The following is a 21,046-nucleotide window of genomic DNA, read 5'->3' as shown; positions in this document are numbered from 1 at the left end:
GAGGAGCATGTTCTGAATAATCCAGTCTAAAAATGTGAAAACTCTCCAGTCCGCCAGGAATTTAATGAGCACAGCGGTAAATGACATTTTAACCTTTACGTTTGTGGAGTATAATAAAGGAAATGTCGCACATTAAGGAGTATATTGATAAATTGAGCCGTTACTATGAACGCTATACTGAGTTCGTGAGGAGGAATCCAGCTGCGACGGCACAACTGGAGAGCACCGTGCGGACGCTGTCCTACCTGATCGCAGGTGCGTGGCAGCACACGTTGAATGACAACTCTACAATGTCGAGTTATTTCCTTTCGGCTTTCACCTGGGTTATTTCTTTAGCGGTCGGGTTCATTTCTTACTATTACTAGCCAACATCTTTTGCAGCACAGAACTAACTTTGTGTTTTTTATTGATTTATTGATCTTTACTTTGCAGGGAGATTCACGGATTCACATGAAATCTCTGAACTGGGTAAGTAAAAGTCCATTATCTGTTTGTGCCTACTGTAGTTTTTAAAGCGACTATTATAGGATACTTCAGTATCCCAGCAGATCGGGACACGTCAGCTTTTGTTCTGGAACGTTTTGAGAAGAGAGCATTAGAGAGGTTTCATCTTTTTGAGGGGGAACTAAGTCTAAAAAAGTGACAGCGTAACTGTCAAATGGTTTGTCCGCTAGAGGGCGCTGTCATTCAAGATTCAAGATGTACTTTATTCATCCCCGTAGGGAAATTGAATTGTAGAAGCAGCCTAACGTGGATTAATATTACTGTAGTCTAGGTTTTGTATTTACAAAGTATAGAAATAGAATAAAGAAAATACAAATAAGATTAGAACGTTATATATATATATATTCTATAAAGATTTTTTTTTAACTTGAAACGTCACTTAACTATAAAGAGGAAGAGGAGCCATTTGACTTTTGATGAAAAGATATAAAATATTAATGAATAGAATGAATATCAATAGATTCAGCCATGTTTTAATGCCAATATTAACCAGTCAGTCGATGGTTCTGAAGCATGAATGCGGTCTTTATAGTGCTGATGTTGTTAATCATAACACACATAGTCCCACTTCACATTAACCTTCAGGTCAGGCTAAAGTTTCACCGTTCAAATTATTTTTCAGTGTATTCTGCCTCCAATCTCCTGGTTCTGCTCAACGACAGTATTCTACGCAAAGACCTGAGATGGATCGCGTCCATGGTGAGCGACCAACAGCGTCATTGATGTTCATAATCGATGATGAAAGCGTAATCCCTGCTGCCCTGTTCAGTCCGTCTCCCAGCAGAGGCTTCTGACCTGGCTTTCTGTGCTGGAGTACGTGGAGGTTTTTGTGGAAATAAGCACCTGTAAGCTGTGGGGTGAAGTCGGCCGCTGGCTGGTGATCGCACTCATTCAGATTTTTAAGTATGCTAACTATCATTTCTTGCTTGGTTTTTCAGATTTCAGAAGGAAATGTTCACTCGATCTTACTGTCAGTGAGGTATTTTAGCAGTCTTATCAAGGCCCAAGGTCCAAACATTTCCATGAAATTATTAAATAATATTAGATTAAATTGCACATGTAACCATTGCCACACCCATGGGTACATATGTAATGGCTTTTGGAGAAGAACAAATATTTGTGTTAGAGTTTTAGGGTTTATTTTAAAGCTGTATTAACTAAACTAATTTACCATACAAACATTTGCAGATCTTAAATATGGTGCAAGTGAAAATGTTCCCTATTTAAGCCATTTGACCATCAGGGCTGCTTCTTCAATATTTCTATATTTACTCTGTATAAAGTCCATAAGTCTTCAAATCAGCATCAGTAAACTGACAAAACATTTTGTGTTTAGGGTCTGAACATCAGTGTTTAAAGTGGGAAAACAGTTTAATCTTCTTTCTACTTGTGTCTTCAGGGCAGTACTTCGTTTGATTCTTCTTTTGTGGTACAAATCTGGCATCCAGACCTCACCTCCCATAATCCCCCTGGACAGAAGCGCAGAATTCACCGAAGGTCAGACGTTTCTGTGCTTTAAACCCTGAGAACGGTGACAATAAATGCAGCATATTGTCAGTGATTCCACATTTGCAGACTTATAGGTTTCAGTGTATGTTTTTCAAGTCCTATCTCAGATGTTTGGATCTCCCCAGAAAGCTCTGACATCGTCATGGAAACCATTAAAGTCTCAGCTTTTTAATACATCTGTGTGTGTTTTCGTCTCCTCAGAAGATGAACACAATGAGGAGGCAGACAGCCCTTGCTTTGTTGGCCAGAGGTCAGGACGGGTCATCAGACCCATAAACCGCTGTAAGAAAACTCAAATATATCGTCTTAAATATATCGGGTTTTCTCTCCTGGTGTTAAATTACAGCCGGATCCACAGGTGTGTGTGTTTTAACACTGTAGAGACCCGGCACCATTTAGGGCTTTTGGATCAAAAGGGCTGGTTTCATGTTGCTCTTGCTGTAAATCCCTCAAAAGCCTGCAAATTACAGCCTTCAGTCCAGTTACTGGGATCTCAGGTGACTGAGACCATCTGAAACAAACAACCTTCTCAGGAAGCCGCAGATTTCACTCTGCTGTCCTACGGGTGTGTGTGCGTGTGTGCGTGTGCTCCCTGTAATGCAGCTCCTGCATTAGAACATGTGTAAAGTGAAAACCCGATTCATCTTCCAGCTGCAGGTGCGTCTTCTCAGGCCCGGCAGTGGGGAGCACCCGGTCAGCGGACGAAGAGGAGCAGGAGCAGCTCAAACAGGGAGAAACTTCTCAGCAAACCGACTCCTCTGAACCTGCAGGAGACCATTGCCGAGTCCGTGTACATCGGACGGCCGCTCGTGCACCGTATCCTTCCCTTGGCGATGGCTCCTCTCCTGTCACTTATTAAATTGTGCTTCGCCTCTATTGTATTTCATTTAAAATGGGATTTTCCTTAAAGCTGCTGTCCGGCCGGCAGTGCTCTGTCTGGGACTCTGTGGAAAACAGTCATGGAAGCCGTGGCTCATGTCAGGAGTCCTTGAACTCACCAGGTAAAGAGGCTGCCCCTCTCCCCAGGGTCAGTGAATGCATCCTTTTGTGCAGGAGCAACTCCGCCTGAGGTCTCCCCCCACCCAGTCCCCTCGGTCACGAACAGAAGTGCAGCCGATGCTCACGTCTCACCCTTTTTCTCTTCTCTGTTGGCAGTTTTGCTCTTCTCAGCGAAACTAAATTTCAGAATCGTTATGAGAGGGCCGAGATGAGGAGGAGAACCTTCCTGCTGCTGTACTACCTGCTCCGCTCACCGTTCTACGACAAGTTCTCGCAGTAAGTTCCTCGGGAGGGGCCCGCTGGGCCGCACGTTCGACAGTTCGGACAACTATCACACCTGCTTGCATCTGCAGGGGGAAGATTCTCTTCCTGCTCAGGCTGCTGGCGGATCATATTCCAGGAATCGGCCTCATAGCTCGTAAGTTCGGTCCCTATCCAAGCAGTTCAACTTCCAGACTGGTTTTGATTAATTGTCACATCTAAACTAATGAAGTTTGTTACGAGGCGTTTAAATAACGATCGTTTCTCTTCAGGCCCTCTGATCGACTACCTTCCCACCTGGCAGAAGACCTACTTCTACAACTGGGGTTAAACCAGCGTCAGTGATGTGAAGCTGCACAGCCCCCCCCCCCCCGAAAAAAATCTATTTCCCGCTGCTGACGCAGCTTCAGTTATGATATAATTTTCAAGAATCAGTTTCTCTCTTTTTATCTTATTTTTTCCAGCCCAACGTTGTATAAATGTCAGAGTATCTAGTCGATATAATTTCTTCCTCCGAATCAGCCAGGACCCTCCGACAGCATCTTTGTGACGGTTGATATCACGTGGAGGAGGACGTCATTGCGTGGGCGCCCAAACGTTATCAAGCCCTACAGAACGGCCCCCAGCACATCAGTCACGTGCATGTTCCTGGCTAGCCAGAGACCCAAGGACCCGACATCCTCCAACATTACCAATTTGGCAGTCTGTGAACCCATTTTCATCTTATTTTATTTCCAGTCCTCATTTGATTTGTTCTGATAGGATTCCAATAAACAATCACTGAAGATTTTCAACTGAAATATTTTACTCATGAAGATCTGACATGTGGTTTATGGTTTTTTTTAATGTGTCGAGTAAAACAGTTTTATATTAGCTCGTATCAAGAACGTTGTTTGGATCACGAGTATAAAACTTTAATAAACGTGCCGCTTTGGTTTCGGCGTCATAGATGTTCTGAAGGCATTTTGCAGGATTTGAGTCTTTATATAATAAGAGTGGATCAGAAACACAGCTCAGGTTTGCATTCTTTATTTTCATACGCAATAAGTTTCTTTTTGTCACCTACAAATAAATTACTTCCACTATTTCAGGCCAGAGGCTTTTATCACAGGTGAGGACGTACACAGGCATCACCGTACTGGGGGGAGTGAACCGAGTCAGCGGTCCTGGTTGGAGGTCCATTCTGAAGGGAACGTGAAGCTGCTGCAGGTTTGACGCGAGTCTCCCCCACACGAACGGAGGTTTCTCCCTGTGACCTCCCGGGGGTTGAAATATTTAGGACAGGGAAAACAGACCCCCTCACGCCGGAGGAGAAAGGGCATCAAACAGCGACACAGCGGTTGTGCCGTGCTCATCAGCCGATGTTTCATCATCACATTATTACTATGAGCTGGAATGTCAGACCTGTCCGGATTCAGCTTCTAAACGTTTGAGTTTCCCGTTTGTGTGTCAGTCCGACTTGGAAGAGAATAAATACCTGGAGTCATGAAATACTCGCCGTTTTCAGACAGAAACAGCTCAGTTCAGAGCTCACAAATCATCAAAAGTCATGTTGAACACAAAAAGTCAAAGAAAACCTGGCTGTGAACAAACAAGGCAAATGAAACTCTAAATATACTCTACACCTTTCTTAATATCACAAACAGAAAAACTCGAGCATGGAATACCTGATGAACAAGAAAAATACTTTGATTTATGCATATAGAATAAAATATAGTAAAATTAACTCTGGTGAGATTCTGAAATCTACAACCAAAAAAAAAGGGTGTGAAAGCACAACTCTGGGTTAATAAAAAGTTAACTGTCGATGTTTCCGTTATGAAAATAAAACTCAAATGTCTGGTGAGAACAAATACTGTCTCATCCCAATAAAAATGTTCTGAGGACCAGCAAAAAGCCCCTTTTCTTTCTTGCGTGATCCTTCTGGAGGCCGCTGGACTCACAGCAGTGGGTGAGTGAATGATCCCGATGGAGCGCAGCAGCAGGAGGCATCAGTACGAGCCGTAACGATCCTGAGAGCAGACGGAGGAAAGCGTGAGGACAAACCAACCCAACCTTCACCCTGACGTAGCTCTTCGGGCGTCTATCCTCACCTGGATCGTATTCATGACTCCATTAGCGAGGACGGCCATCTTGCCTGCGACGGTCTTCACGCCTTGCTTGAACTGTGTAATATCGGGACCAGAGGGCAGCACGCTGTCTAAGCCCGAAGCTCTCCCTGACAGAATCGCAGGAGATTTAGAGCCCAAGTCAGAGAATAAATAAAAACTTTATTAAGACAATTAATTAGCTGTTAAATATACAGAAGTTCTGAAGTTCTTAGTACTGTTTTTAAATCATTGGCAGTTTAATCTACCCATAATGAACAAAGACCCTCTGTATACTTAAAGTAACTACTCGCGTAAGCGTGCTAAACCAACAAGCCACGTGCATTTTGCATGTGTGGCCACCAGAGGCGCTGTTGAGTCAGCGCACAAAACCGCTGAGGGCGTGGAGCAGAAACTCCACGAGCTCCATTGCCTAGCAACATCCTCTCTGGCTGATGAACAACAAAAACTCAGGCGTTTTTAAATCATCTGAATTTGGCAAGGTTGAGAAATGCAAACCTTTATCAGTTATTTGCCATTAATTGAGCGAGCAGAGGCGAGTGTGTGTGTCTCCGTGTGTGTGTCGGGTCGTCTACTCCTGCCAACCCTGAAAACAGCCACATCTGTCAGCACTTCCTGGTTTTACCTTTACGGTCGCTGCCGTCTCCGAACAGGTCAGCTGAGCTGATGGAGGTGTTTCCAGACAGGCTCTCCAGTTTGGTCTTTGCCTCGTACTGGGAAAAAGGACAAACCCTCATCAAGACCTGGCTGGATATTAAACCTCCAGCGTGAGGCTCGTGTGTCTCACCTCTGCGCTGCTCTCCCGGCCAAAGAACATGTCTGAAGAGATCGCCTTTGCGTTTGCAAACTTTTGTCGGGCCTCGCTGGACTCTGAGACGGGAGCGTTCACTTCGGCTTTTCTCCTGCTGGGAAGTCTGCAATTAACCAGATCAAAGAGGTTTTTTTTAATTGTTCTGGCTGATAGGGCTGCTCATCGGGGGCATGGCCTTTAACATCAGCTAAAGCTCTGGTGGGACAGGGGAGCAGGTGTTGAGGAATGAGGCATACCTCTCTCCAATTGGCTGAATACTAGAGATGGTCACTTCCTCTTTGGGCTCCTCCTTCTCCAGAGCCCAGGAGGAGGTGAAGGAAGCGCTCCCGCCATCATTATCCCATCTGGATCCAAAACTGTCTCCCACTGTAAACGGGTTGTCCTTGTACCTGAAACGTAACCATGTAATTAGCATTTCCATCTCAAAACTGCTGAAGTGATCTCAAGCGTGGGCGGTGTCGCACTTTGGGGGTCCAGAGGTGAAGCCCGGCTCGTCAAACATGTCCAGTTTTGAGCGAGAGGATGACTTGGCCCCGATGGGGGTTTCCTGCTCGATCAGCTGCATCTCGGACATCACGGAGTGAGACACGGAACTGGGGCAGGAAGCACAAACAAAACCGTGACGATGGTCACCTTTTAAAGCCTCTAAAAACGTATTTGGGTGCGTAATTGTGATTCTTTACATTATTTATTAATCTCTACCGGTCTTACCTCCTGGTTCCTAAACCCATTCCCAGTCTCTCAGCCTGCTCCTTTTTCTTTCCCTCCAGGTTACGAAGCTTCTTCTCCTCCAGCTTCCTGTCGATCTCCAGCTCTTTGTAAGCCAGACGCATGGAGGCCACTCTGTGAAGTCATGTGATCAGAGCAATGGTGCCGTCAGCCATTATTCTGTTCCCTCCATCAGACTTTGCCCAGACTGTGTTCTTACATAGACTCCTCGGCTTGTTTTTTGGCCTCAGCTACCTGCTCCTCCCTCAGTTTCTCGGCAACTTGCGCCTGTTTCTCCACCTCAGAGAAGCTCTTGCTGCTCACCTTCTGAGCACCCAGACCTTTCTTTGCTCCGAGCTGAAATGTCAAACGCTGATTGGTTACTGCACTCTTATCAGGAGTGATGAGGAGCTCTTTCACAAAAGTCTAATTTTGACAGCCCATCAAGTCCTGGTTTTAGAAACTCATCTTCTAAACCAACCAGGAGGTCTGGATGAGGATGATCTTCCAAGTTAATTCCTGTTAATAATTCGATAAAATACAACTCACCCCTTTCTTGGCAGGCATTGGTTTCTTCTTCCCAATAATCGAGGGCTTCACATCTGCAACAGGGAGGACAATCTGTCGCATCAATCTCGGATTTCCTTCTGACTTGATCAGTCAAATTAATGCACAAGCTGAAACCACAAACTGAAAATAAAACAGCGAGCACAGCAGATCAACAGCTCTCCCTCAACACCCTTGTAAATAGGTCACACAGTGTTTTCACAGCGGCCTCTAAAGAGCAACATGCTTAAAACCGGTTACTCTGAAAGCACAGAGTAACTGGTCACACCTGTGTGCGGTCACACTCATCACCTGTGTGCGTGTGTTCTTCTCGTGGACACAAACACATGGCAGTCTCTACACAACAGGACAAACCTGTCAGTCACCACAGATTGCTGCATTCACCTCTCCGCCTTAAACCTCAGAATCCATCAGTACTTGTTCCGACAAAAGGACCCTTGTTGACTCCTCAAGCACAATTTTACTCTCAAACCTAAAGCTCTAAAGAAGATTCAGTGTGATGATAGTTGGAGGAAACGGACTCACCGATGGAAGCTCTGGGCGATGTGCTTAGCCCATCAATGCTCGGGCCGTCCTCTGGCTCTGGAGAGGAGAAAACACCCAACAGAGAAAATCAGTCACCCACGACCGAAAAGCATCTGAAAACTAATTTGCTGTTTTATCAGAAGTGGCATCAGCCGATTAAGAATGTTGTTTATCCAAATGCCAGGACTCTAACAACAGTCCAGTCACGCTTCACGCTGGTGCTGCACTTGGTGACCCGGGCTGTTGCTTTCTGTTTCACGCCTGTGCACATGCACACACGCGCAGGAGCTACTCACGGTTGTCATTCTGGGTTTTAGCTGCGTCGTCCTGCAGCTGAGGCGAGACAACGGCTCCATTCGGCTGGGGCTCAGACGGCGGCGACATGCTCCACTCACTCACAGGCTGCAGAAGAGAACGCGTTAATAACGTAAATGAATCAAGTTTATACTAATCATGCATGATCAGGTTAAGAAGATTTCAAATGACCCAAACTTTGCACCTATCAAACTCATTCTGCACTGTATTTACATCTATAAAGACTGACAACATACAATCAGCTGCATTTATGCTGTTTAAAACAGTGTTTAAAAGAATCACCACAACCTGTGTGAGTTCTTCAAAGAAGTCCGTTTCTTTCTTCTCGCCCGCAGCAGCAGGAAGAGCGCCACCTGCAGGCGAGTCGATCCACAACTGCAGCACAGACAGAAGCGGCGTCTGTGAATTCCCTTACATACTGATATGGTCATCACAAGGCCAAACTTTTCTCTGCAGCCTCGTGTTTTTCCATCGTCATCGTCTTAGAAACGCAGGATGCAACAGTCAACGGGACCGTTCAGCTCAGAAGCTCCCGGGATCAGAACGACACAGCGCTTTTGAACAAAAGGTGTTTCTGGCGTGGACTTGTTGGAAATGTGGACTAGAGTGAGGGTCAAGAGCTACGGATTCAAAACACACAGTCCAGAAAGCCGCACAATCCTCCTTCCTTTGTTAGGAAATGCAGCCCTTCACAGTTATGACCACACGGATGAACTTCCTGTTAGCATGACCACCCTTAATATGTTACAATTTCAACCATTTTCAACCAGTGCAATCATGCAGTTTCTGTTCCTAAAGCTTCTCTGTTGGGGAAAATCAAACTCCGGCGCTCCGGCTCCCACCCTGGAACTGAACTCTCCCACAGTCAGATGGTGGAAAAGTTCCTCCAATTGTTCCTAATTTCTAATTAAATCTTGGCTGATAAAACCGCTGCTGTCTGCGTTTATCAATCTGTCCTGCGGACTCTGGACGAACCTCCACAGTTTAAAGACTCAGAAAAGATAACCTTCTATTACGCAACACGCCATCAACACGCAGGACAGAGGCGCTCAGCAGAGGTCACAACAACACAGCAGGCTGATACTCACATCCGTGCCATATTTAGACAAAGCAGCCACTGCTAGCTGTCGGATCTTCTCCCTGTACATCTGGGCTGCGCGGCTGTTGTACTTGGCATTGGTGTCATTTGTCGAGCAGCCATGCTGGCGAAAGAACGCCGTCTTCAAAGAGAAAGAGAAAATAACTATGTAGAACTTGAGACAAGCGGAATAGCAACCCACTATAACTGAGTCCATCTCACCGCGTTGGCATTCCCGCCAACCTGCATACATCTGAGCTGAAACCAGTTCCAGTTGGAGTCCAACTCTGTAGATCTGGGGAACAAAGTTCAAAATCAATACTTACAAGTGACACTGAAGCATGACAGTGATTAGAAAACACACAATTTGATTATGAGCCAGAGGGCTTGAAATGCAATGATAAAACTAACAATAGTTTTAACATTTCATCATCTTTTGTTTTTATTAAACAGACTTCCTTCAGTCCCTTGTACTCCATAGAGGCCAGTATGTTTACTGCTGAGGGGTGTGGGTCAAATTAGCTTGGTCATTTCTCTCTGATGGTTCTCCTGGCATGAATTGTCCAGGTGATGCACCTTAACACTTCAGAGTTTTGCATTCATTAACAGGAAATTAACAATTAAAAACACACCCTCACTATTGAGAAGCATGCAGGAACAGAAAACCACAACGCACGCTCTGGTATGTGTGAAAAGCTACACCTGGTCATTAATTAAAGGGTTATTAAAACACCACTCATAACTTCAAAGAGACAAAACATCCACCTGCAACTGTGGCTGCAGTTCTAACACTAAAAAACCAACCTGATGAAGCTGAGGTGCACACCCAAGGAGCGGTGGATTCCAGAGCAGTCAATGCACAAGAACACACCATACGAGATACTTGCCCAACTTGGGTTTTTGGCGGCACAATCAAAGCATGCCTGTTGGAAGAATGCAATATTCCCATTAGAGAAGAAACATCAAGCAGATCTGCACCTCAGTATTGTCATTGTATTCCCCTCAGCAAGGAGGTAATGTGACACAAACTAGCTGAATTTTTTTAGGAAATGTTGATAATGGTCCAAGGAGCAGATGAATAAAGTTTGGTGACGTTCCAGCTTCAGGAGGGAATTTGCCCTTCCAAAGTTCAAAGAAAGTGGCGTAAGTCACAATATGTCGAGAAATGAGCTTCTCGGCTGAGCTCTGCGCTCTCCGAGCACCTTTTTCCTGGTGTTATTACTGCAGAGGTGCTGGGGAACAGCTGCTATTAATTTAATTTGCCTTTTCAAAAAGGCTTTAAAGGCCTTTGTGTATTTGTGCACACGTCTTGACAGGGTCAGGTTGGAGTTCCGTCAGTGAGCCCAACCTTCACCGGCTGAACTGATCTGAATCATAATCTCATGAGGGAGTTCTTAATTCATGCACAAACACTTTCAATTCACAGGAGGAAAATGGCATTAAGCAACATCAGCAAAACTACTGACACAGACATAAAGGTAGTCAGATAGACTATAATGTGACATGATTCTGGCACAGATGACATTTAATGCTAAGACTCAGCAGTTTTATCACTGTCATTAATTTATAAGGCCTTTTTCCTGTATAACAGAACCAAGACATGTCCATTTCAGAAAAATCAGCAGTTAATGTACTTGTCAAAATATTAAAAACATTCACGAAAAACCAAAATGAATTTATTATCTTCAGGAAAGAATTAAGCAGACCAATTTCTTTTTTTTTAAAACATATGTCGATGTTTATTATATTATCTGTTGCTTTCAACGCGTTTAATAACCAGTAATAGTCTCGTCATGAATAAAACGTATCATTATACAAAAGAATGATGATATCTGAGGATATATCTTAATAGACGAATAGATACATCAGTCAACATATGGTAAGAGAAGCAGCCACGTAGCCAGACTTTAAACCGTTAGCATTAGCGACATATGGTTACAAATTTCAATCTCATTAAATATCACGGTCACAACATCCCTTTAACGAAGTTCATTTACGCTAAACGGTTTAGTAACACATCGCCATTTAAACTGTTAAAGGTTAAGCAGCTGTGTGGTTCGCTTTACCAGCATCCACTCATCGTATACGTGGCCTTTATGTTTCGCGGATGTACCGGTGAGCTAGCGCCCGTTAGCTTCGCGTCAACGTCCCCCACAGAAGAACCGGGCCTAGCCAGCAAGCTAAGCGCTGACAGAGAGAGAACTAGCCGAGCTGCCAACGGCTCCTGGACCGACAGATTAAGCTAAACGGTGAAATCTTCGTGCGGACGGCCGCGAAGTCTTATTCCGTTACCTTGTTGGTGGGAACCGATCTCAATCTCTTGAAAATTGTGAGAATTTCGGTCTTATTTGGGTCCGTAGCCATCTTGCCACTCTGACGCTTGCCACCGGATGACGTCAGTACGGGTGCTTGGCGGTGGCAAAATTAATAGCTCAATAAATTTGGCCAACTACGTGCAATTATCAAGTTTTTAATAAAAAAAACCTATCTCGTGGATTTTTGGGATTACAGTAGAAAAACAAAAGGTTGCGTTAATAAACAATACGGTAGTTAAATTCCGTTTCAACTGTCCACCCCACCTTAACAGTTCCTTTTATATATTGTCTTTAAATTACTCTACAGTATTTTAGAACTTAATGTTTATTTAGGTATTTATTTAAAAGCTTACTATCCATCCATAATCTACCACTTTATAACTTTTCAGGGTCATAGAATTGTTGCTGACAAGCCTGTCCAAGCAATTATTTTTTTGCTTCCTTAATGACACAATGTACTTATGTCCAATGTCAGCAGGACTTTGATATGCTACTTTTTCATAACAATTAGCTTTAGAAAATTCAAGTGGGCTTCCTTTATTTTTCCAAGATCTTTCACCGTTTATCCAAGAGGCTTCTCCAGTTCCTCAACTGAGGGGTTGTTGACAGGATTTTTCCAGCCTCCTCTTCAGATCATCGATGTCAGGGAGGAGGCAGAAAGACCTTTCCGCTAAGAAGGCACCTGTCTGCGTGTTCGCGTCCAAAAAAAGTACCAGAAGATTGTTCTTTTCAAAAGGTCGCCCAGCATTTGAAGATCAAAAAGGAGGCAGCAGCCAATGAGTCAATAATAAACAAAGAAGCACCGAGCAAAAACCTAGTGGTAAATCACCCCAAAAGGTCAGTCAACTGGAACACAAGTCGCTCCAGTCTCCAAGGTACCTGAATGCTCACGGTCCACTGCACCTCTCCAGACTTGGGATGACGCCTTATGCTGTCCACCAAATGCTAACAACCGGTTTTTATGTTCACTTCGGAATGCACAATCTGACAAATTTACAATCATGTTCAACACATCTTGATTTCTTGTGACAAGCTCTGCCTGTTCCAGCGCCCTCAAGGACGAGAGGTGCCAGCGGATGAGATAGCATCCAGGAGGTCATGCTGACCTGTTCAGAGGTTGGGTTTAGGAGATATGATGGACTGCTACCCGCAACCTAACAGATATCTGCTTGTCCTGCACAATATTTACGCAGCATTCCTATATCCTACTCACGCTGTTAAAACTTCAGCATGGCGAACGGCACTTTCAGCATGATTAAGTAGTGAGAGCGTTCTGAGACTGCTGCACTTGAAAACACACCCACGTATGCTTACATAGAACACAGATATAGTGATGACATTTGATTATATTGGGTGAATATATGATGGATCATAAGCTAAAATCATGGCAGTACACACAGGGGGTCCGGGCTGTGGGCCAATGAAGACTAAGCTTTAGCAACATCTATCTGTCTATCTATCTATCTATCTATCTATCTATCTATCTATCTATCTATCTATCTATCTATCTATCTATCTATCTACTATCTATCTATCTATCTATCTATCTATCTATATCTATCTATCTATCTATCTATCTATCTATCTATCTATCTATCTATCTATCTATCTATCTATCTATCTATCTATCTATCTATCTATCTATCTATCTATCATCTATCTATCTATCTATCTATCTACCTACCTACCTACCTATCTACCTATCTACCTACCTACCTACCTACCTACCTACCTACCTACCTACCTACCTACCTACCTACTAATTCTGACTTGTGCCCAGTGGGTGTTGGCCTCCGCCGGGGCTGTGCCGAGTCTCCAATTGTGTTTGTGGTGTTCACGGACAGGATTTTGGGGTGCAGTCGTGGTGAGGAGAGGTTAGAGTTCAGGCACCTGAAGATCTTGCCGCTACTGTTTCCAGATGATGTGGTCCTGATGGCACCATCAACCCTACAGCACTCGCTAGGTCGGACACTGCTGAGTGTGAGGCAGCAGGAATTAGGACTGGCACCTCTAAATCTAAAGCAATGGTCATCAGTAGGAATCCGATGAACTGCCTACTCCAGGCGGGTCATGAGTCCTTGCTTCAAGTGAAGGAGTTTAGGTATCTCTTGTGTACGAGTGAGGGAATGAAGCACCTAGAGCAACCTAGAGACTGGAGAACCAGAGCAGCAGGTGTGATTTTGCAGTCGCACCTTTGTTGTGAGAGGGAGCTGAGCCAGAAGTCACTCTTGTTTCCTACCCTCACATGTGGTTGTGAGGGCTTGGTCATGACTGAAATAAATAAGGTCACAGACACAAGTTCTACTATTTGTTTAGGACAATCTGCTATGTTTTAATGCGAGCTATTGTGTCATGTTTGATATTAGCAGTAGATTTTCATGCATTAGCATTAGCATTTGAGTTTCCAATCCTAAATTGGAGCTCAGGGTACAAATATACTGTCCAGGCAACATATCAGCAGTGAAGAAAATGCATTTATCAATTAATCAATTATTACATCAATTCTAAAAATGTCCTTGCAGTGGATTTCCTCAGTGACTGATGACACACCTCAAAGAAATGCAGCTGCTATCCAAAATGAACATAAATTGATGCAAATCAGGTTCTTCCTGTTGGGTGAACTGTGGCTGAGCTCCCTTCCTTATTCTCAGACCTGTTGTTAAGCTGGGAGCCAGAAAACTTTTGTTTGTACAGATTCTCGGAAACATGATGGAGGCAGGAGCAGTTCTGCTGCTGTTGCTCCTGCAGCTGGGCACTCTTTGCGTGACCTCAGATGCCAACTTTTATGGAAACAGCGTCAATTTCATGGCTCAAAAAAGGAATAAAGATGGAACATTTATGGTAGGAAGAGCTATTTTTCTGTTTCATAATCTACTCAAAATAATCAAACCAATAAACAAACAATTAGTTTAACTTTAATGTCATTCTTTTTCCTTGAACAAGTGTCAATTTCTCACTTTCATTGGCTCCTGCACAGCACAGCAGTTAGCGGTATATTGCCAACACAGGTTTTTATGGTTAGCACTCACCATGCAGGACCCCGGGCTTATGTCTCTGCAGGTATAAATGAGAAGGAAAATCTTAAACAGGAACTTAACTGATCTTAACTAAACTAACTCAGCTCTACTTACGTCTGCTTCCACAAATCTGGAAATAGAATGGAGCTTTAACTGCTGGTACGCTTGGATCTGTGGTGCAAGGCAAATGCTGGACAAACTGGTAGAGAACTGATCAAACATGGGTTTACAATTGGTAATAATCGGGGATGAACCAGACAGTCCCATGGGTGTGACACACACACACACACACACACACACACACACACACACACACACACACACACACACACACACACACACACACACACACACAGGTATCCCGAAATGATGCCAGTTATGAGTGAACACATGACTAAAGATATATTAATTAATTTAATTAATCATTAATGATAACAAACAGACACAGACAAACAAATGCTGCTGTCACATAACCTCATGGTTATACTGGTGCAGGTGCTACAGAGGCATTGGGGTTATTGGGAGAGATGGGACAGAGACACTGGTCAAACTGGGACAGAGTGGGTAAATGAACTGGTCAAACTGGGACAGAGTGGGTAAATGAACTGGTCATACTGGGACAGAGTGGGTAAATGCAATGGATAAATTGGGAAGGGGGTCATACTGGGACAGAGTGGGTAAATGCAATGGATAAATTGGGAAGGAGAGAGTAAATGAACTAGTTATACTGGGACAAAGAGGATAAATGGACTGGTCATACTGGGACAGAGTGGGTAAATGGAATGGATACATTGGGAAGGAGAGGATAAATGAACTAGTTATACTGGGACAGCGAGGGTAGATGTATGTTGGTCTTGTCATGAATAAAAAGATAGTTCGCTGCTGGTTTCTCCCTGTGTAACTGTTGGTTTACTTCCCTCCCAGTTAAGCTTCCATCACAGGCAGAACGGCAGGAACGTCTGTCAGAATCAGACAGAATTCAGGTGTGATGATGGAGTTTGTACCAGCCTCAATGGGTCCGGCGTCGCACACACAGACCAGGACGATACAGGTCAGGGAAAGTGGTGTCAGTCAGAGAGCTTCACCATGGCAACCATTCAGACAACAAAGTCCTTGTTTAGGCTGAGGTAAGACCCGCCCACATATTCTTTATTCTTTCTTTCCATTTAAAAAAAGAATTAATTTACATTCTCCTGGGATGGGCTCAACAACAGAAGATCAGCTCAGAGCCTTTCTCTCATTAATGTCCCATATTATCATATAAGGGAGGAAATGGTTTGGGGCTTGAACATTTATCGGGTTCCAATTTTACGGTCTTCAAAATAATACAAAATAAAACAGCATGATGTCTGAAGAGTTTTAATTGACATGAAGTACGTACAAAGATCAGGTAAATTACTGAGTTTTGGCAGGTTGCAGTCCTGAGACACGACTGGCAAATAACAGCATTCCTCCGATGGGCAGTGCTGCCGTGCGAGAACTTCACACAACCCTCACCTGGCTCTGATCAGTGTGAATCACCTGTGTATTCAAACATTCATGAAAACTGCATTCCTGGAATTAATCAGATTATTGACATTATGATGTACTTTCGAAAAAGGTGGTGATGAGAAAATGTATCTACATAGAGGCTCAAATCTGTTATTTTCAAAACATTAGTTTGTCTTTTTTCCATTTTAACTTTCTTAATTTAACTTTGGCGACTTTCTGCTGCTTCACGCCATGTTGTGACCCGTGTGCAGCAGTAAAAGGGCAAAATAAATGAGAATAACCAGGTTTATTGAACTTCTGCTGTGTGATAAAGAATAAGATAAGAGAACTGCAACGCACTGGCTCAGTCAGATTAGAACAATAGGAGTTGCTGTTCAGTAGTATTTTGGGGTTTTTGCCAGATCAGAAATCCAGTATTTCACTTCTGGGAAAGTCAGTCAAAAAAGATATGAATGAGGAATTGCAGGAAATAGAATTAGAAATAGAATTCCAATTTTGTCAAGTTTCACCGGTGGAACATCTCTGTGGTTTCAGAAGCTCCGGCTGCTGCTGGTTACCGAATAGGGAAGGAAAAACAACTTGGACGTCAGAAGCGGAGCTGAACCTGGGAACTCGATCAGACAAGTTAGGCTACAACCACTGTCCCGTGACAGCAACAGTGGCTGCTTTACGGTAGGAGAGTTAAAGCATCACACTGTCATTCCCTTTCATTATGACTGATATTAAACACCGACGGTGAGAAAACAATGTAAAAACAATTTAACGGGGAGGGGTTTATTTGCTACTGCATTCGTCCACCAGGGGTGTTGATTGGACGTTGAAATTCAAAAAACTGTCTCTCAGTGTCCAATGGTCTTTTCCTTTAGGGTTCCTCAGGACTGTTTCTCAAGAATTCCTCTTCTAGCTCACGACCCAGATGGAGATCACGTGAAATGTAGCTTTGCCCCAAATGCCACCGTCCCAGTCAACGTCTCTCTGGATGAGGTTAGCTTAACACCAACTTCACTTTTTGAGTGTGAAAATCGAGTTTCTCACCTTGACTCGAAGATTGTGTTGAGTTTTTTTATTTTTATTTTTTTAATTCAAGGACAGCTTTTAAAAATTCATACTTCCACATCTAGGGGACTGTAAAAATGGAATATCTGTGCTAAATTCCTTTCAGGAAGAAGCTATGGTGGGTGATGTTTGTTTTTTAAAAAGCACACTAATGCAAAGCCAAGTTTGTTAGGTAACATTTTCAAATAGGTTAAAACATTTATTGTATTTTGAATTCAGATAAAAGATTACTTAAAACGACCTACAAAACCTTCCTAAATCATGAACAGTAGGAAAATATTGGACTGGTTTCCAGTTGTGTCGTCTGGGAGTTTAAGATGCTCAACGTTTGGATTCAGCTAAACTGAAGCAGCTTGCTGTTAGCTTTGCTGCTAACAAGGCTAACTAGACAATCTTTCTCCTGACATGTAGCTGTTTTACATTTTCAGAGATACCTTCAAAATTCTTCTTTGAGAACATTTGTTGTGCTTGTCTTAAAGGCTGGATGCACACTAACGAGGACAGGACAGGTCGAGACCGGCGTCCATGTGTTTGAGCTAATGCTGGAGGATTTCCCCTCCAAAAACATCACGTTATCTCACGCTGATGGAACGACAGAACAGCGGACTGCGCTCAATATGAGCTCAGAGCCACTCTGCCGAGTGAAGCTGCAGTTCTCAGTGGAGGGTGAGAAATCTAAACGAGAGTAAATTAGACTCAAATATAATTTTGCCATCTCTGCTTATTGTGCTTTTGTGTGTCAGTCCTTCCTCCACTTCTAAACTGTGAGGCTGGTCGGTCAATGCCTGTGTTCCTGTTTCCGACTCCTTCTCAAAGCAGCGTTCTTTATGCTACCGTGGGTCAGAACTTCCAGCTCACCGCTGCAGCTCAGGCTTACCATGCCAGGTACGTGTGGCTGAAGTTCACAGCTGCTGGATGCACAAAAATGAAGATCATGGCCGTCACACCTTTGTTGGTCAACGGTTGTTTGTCCTCTGCTCTGTCCTGAAGGATTAGTAGCTTCCAGGTGAGCGGCCCAGCGAATATGAACAAAACCTTCACAGAGGGGCAAAATGGAAAAGCCCAATTGACCCTCAACTGGATCCCGCAGGAGCGGGACGCCCACAGATCGGCCCCCGTATGCTTCACGGCAGAGACAAACCAGACGTGAGAACCTGCGTACGGCTCTGGTGAGGTTTCTCATGCTTCAGACGTCCCTCTGAAATCTGACTTTTGTCATTCAGCCAGTCCGAAATGAGGTGTGTCGTTGTCATGGTGACCCGGTCCACGCACCGTCAAGGTCAGTCAACCATCTTTACCCCGTGTGCCTGAGAAACGAGTGTAATATTCTCATGCATCAGAGTGGAAATGTGTGGTCAGACAGGTGTGATCACTGACCTAAAGGACCAACTCCTCAACGGCTAACAAATTAAGTTACCAGAGTTTGCACTCATGCCTGTAAATGGTTACCCGATCAATGCAAACATGACCAAAAATATTGATTTATGTGTGATTTGGTGATATTTGGATCACTGACAAATGATTTCAGTTGGAGGAGATTTGATGTTTTTGTGAAAGCTTAAAAGTCTGTTTGGGGACAAATGTGGTGGAATCCAAAGCTCCAAAGATGTAAATAAGTTTGAATGACAGGGGTGGCCACCGTTCAGTGCTTACCAGACAGGATCACGGTGACACTGGAGAAGGCGTCTATGCCAGACCTGGACATGAACTACCTGAGGCTCAAAGACCCAACATGCTCCCTGACCTCCAACCTCACCCACATCATTGGTGCCATGTCCTTCACCACCTGCGGAACCAGAGTCGAGGTTTGCATTCTCATCTGTTTGCCAGTGATCGTGACAGTGGCAGCGATGGAGACAACTGGGTCTTTTTTTGTGTTTTGCTCCAAACAGGAAGATGGTGACTACATCGTTTTCGCCAACAGCATCACGTCCTTTCAGCTGCCCAACGAGACTATAGTGCGGCGCAGGACGGTCAACATTGACTTCTCTTGCAGGTTTCCCAAACTCCTGAGCATTTCCAGTGGCTTCAACATGCACGACTCTGACTTCATCTTCACCGAGACCAACTTTGGCACATTTGGCTACAGCTTTGACATTTATCCTGACAGCAGCTTTACAGAGAAGATGCAGGCTAGAGCTTATCCAGTGTCAGTCAAGCTGTTACAGACTATTTATATGGGGATTCAAGCAAAATCCGATCTCCCAAATGTGAAACTATTTGTGGAATCATGTAAAGGTACTCCTGATGACAACTCCGACAACCCCATCTACTACGACCTGATCAAAGACGGGTGAGTCCTGCTCAGCTCCCCATTTTTCATCTTGCAATTTAGGTCCTTAATTATGTTTAAACTTGATTGTTGTTTCAGGTGTATAATGGACGAGACGGTTAAAATCTACCCTTCCAAACAAACGACATTCAACTTTGAATTGCAGTCCTTCAAATTTACAGATTACGACCAGGTAACAAAACTCACAAGGTCTCAAGCTGATCATTAACTTTGACTCAGGTCTTTCTAACCCCCCTCAACCCCACCCCCCGCACAGGTCTACATCACCTGCTACATCATCCTGTGTGACTCCGACAGCATCTTTTCCAGATGTGCTCAGGGCTGCATGAAGAGTCCGACCCGACGTCGCCGGCGAGGGTTGAGCCTGGAGACCGAGAGACACTCCATCGTCCAGGGTCCTCTGCAGTTTGTGGAGGAGGAGTTTTCTGTGGCGAGCGTGGATGACAGCAGCGGCAATGCGTATACGCCAGGGAGACAAAACAACACGCCTGTCTTTGAAGGTTCATCATGTCTGTCTGTCTGTCTGTCTGTCTGTCTGTCTGTCTGTCTGTCTGTCTGTCTGTCTGTCCGTCTGTCCGTCTGCCTGCCTGCCTGTCTGTCTGTCTGTCAGCAGGAAATATACAGCAACATTCTGTTTTCCTCTTCAGAGGTTCCTTCAGCACCAGAGTCGGGCTCAGTCCAGCGTGTTCCTGAAGGCAGCTGGAACATCCGGCAGGCTCTCAGCTCAAAGATCAGCACCGCTGTCTTTGCATCGCTGTTCCTCGCGTCCCTGCTGTTGACGGTCGCCGTGGTTGTTTACTTCACCATGAAGAAAAAGGCAGAAGATCAGAGGTTGCTTCTAGCTCCAGCTTCAATCAAATCAGATGTTCGCTCATCACTGTTCACATAATGTTCATACAGAATAAAAACTGCCACAATTAGACACTTTTTTACAAACACAAACTCTCTGTCTGGTGGATTTATTCCCATTTAAACTGTCATTTATGTCATATTACCATATAGAATCTCATTATTGCAAAGATTATGGATATTCCAAGACCAAAATTCCTGAGTTACTAAAATGTGTAAATCAATCAGTCATTGCATGTTATTGATTATTGATTTAATGCTTTTATCCTGCATCTCAGTGTTTTCTCTTAACTGTAATGAGAGATTTAGTTCTATTTTTCAATCCTATTCTGTTTAAGCTCTGCGTTGCTGTTGCACTCGTGGTCTATCAATATTAAATGAGTTTTAAAAACCAAGCGACATCTTGTGTGCTGAACTTCTATGAGGCTGTCATATTGTATCAATTAAAAGTGTTTTTATTCATTGCAACTGTTTGTTGCACCCTTTTATTGTTGCAGCAATGTTGATAACACAAGGTGTCGAATAAAGACATTTTTAATTTAAAATTATTTTTTTGTTGAGGTAGGTATTATAAGGGACAAGCTATCATGAAATAAGCCATGCGAAATAATAATACTAATACTACTACTACTACTACTAC

General features: G+C 43.9%; 3 protein-coding genes and 1 long non-coding RNA gene across 5 annotated transcripts; 2 read left to right on the top strand and 2 right to left on the bottom strand.

Annotated features, from left to right (window-relative positions):
- The first annotated feature begins 34 nt into the window (after positions 1-34).
- On the top strand, positions 35-4,067 carry pex16 (peroxisomal biogenesis factor 16). Its single transcript, XM_057014612.1, has 11 exons — positions 35-255; positions 433-468; positions 1,127-1,203; positions 1,274-1,407; positions 1,904-2,001; positions 2,215-2,295; positions 2,665-2,829; positions 2,942-3,014; positions 3,169-3,288; positions 3,366-3,430; positions 3,546-4,067. Exons 1-11 carry the CDS (start codon positions 123-125, stop codon positions 3,602-3,604), a joined length of 1,041 nt encoding a protein of 346 aa, XP_056870592.1. The 5' UTR covers positions 35-122; the 3' UTR covers positions 3,605-4,067.
- A 219-nt stretch (positions 4,068-4,286) lies between these two features.
- Positions 4,287-11,833, bottom strand: arfgap2 (ADP-ribosylation factor GTPase activating protein 2). Of its 2 annotated transcripts, XM_057014579.1 has the most exons (16): positions 11,678-11,833; positions 10,190-10,308; positions 9,608-9,680; positions 9,396-9,527; positions 8,596-8,682; positions 8,289-8,394; positions 7,993-8,049; positions 7,450-7,502; positions 7,121-7,257; positions 6,904-7,035; positions 6,657-6,785; positions 6,429-6,581; positions 6,169-6,295; positions 6,007-6,094; positions 5,367-5,491; positions 4,287-5,285 (listed from the first exon to the last, which is right to left on the bottom strand). In XM_057014579.1, exons 1-16 carry the CDS (start codon positions 11,747-11,749, stop codon positions 5,265-5,267), a joined length of 1,611 nt encoding a protein of 536 aa, XP_056870559.1. In that variant the 5' UTR covers positions 11,750-11,833; the 3' UTR covers positions 4,287-5,264. The 2 variants fall into 2 exon arrangements, with proteins under 2 accessions (XP_056870559.1, XP_056870567.1); XM_057014587.1 differs by lacking the exon at positions 8,596-8,682.
- A 2,522-nt stretch (positions 11,834-14,355) lies between these two features.
- On the top strand, positions 14,356-20,801 carry LOC130514772 (uncharacterized). Its single transcript, XM_057014568.1, has 13 exons — positions 14,356-14,541; positions 15,642-15,844; positions 16,743-16,880; positions 17,075-17,192; positions 17,744-17,930; positions 18,008-18,149; positions 18,255-18,410; positions 18,488-18,543; positions 18,894-19,069; positions 19,157-19,557; positions 19,636-19,729; positions 19,814-20,057; positions 20,205-20,801. Exons 1-13 carry the CDS (start codon positions 14,407-14,409, stop codon positions 20,444-20,446), a joined length of 2,292 nt encoding a protein of 763 aa, XP_056870548.1. The 5' UTR covers positions 14,356-14,406; the 3' UTR covers positions 20,447-20,801.
- LOC130514830 (uncharacterized) lies at positions 14,600-14,937 on the bottom strand. Its single transcript, XR_008947071.1, has 2 exons — positions 14,832-14,937; positions 14,600-14,754 (listed from the first exon to the last, which is right to left on the bottom strand). It is a non-coding gene; the product is annotated as an uncharacterized LOC130514830 (long non-coding RNA).
- Positions 20,802-21,046: the final 245 nt, after the last annotated feature.

Source organism: Takifugu flavidus, chromosome 2 (assembly GCF_003711565.1).
Source record: "Takifugu flavidus isolate HTHZ2018 chromosome 2, ASM371156v2, whole genome shotgun sequence".
Lineage (NCBI taxonomy): Eukaryota > Metazoa > Chordata > Actinopteri > Tetraodontiformes > Tetraodontidae > Takifugu > Takifugu flavidus.
The sequence above is the reverse complement of the archived record's forward strand: the minus strand, read 5'-3'. Positions and strand labels throughout refer to the sequence as shown.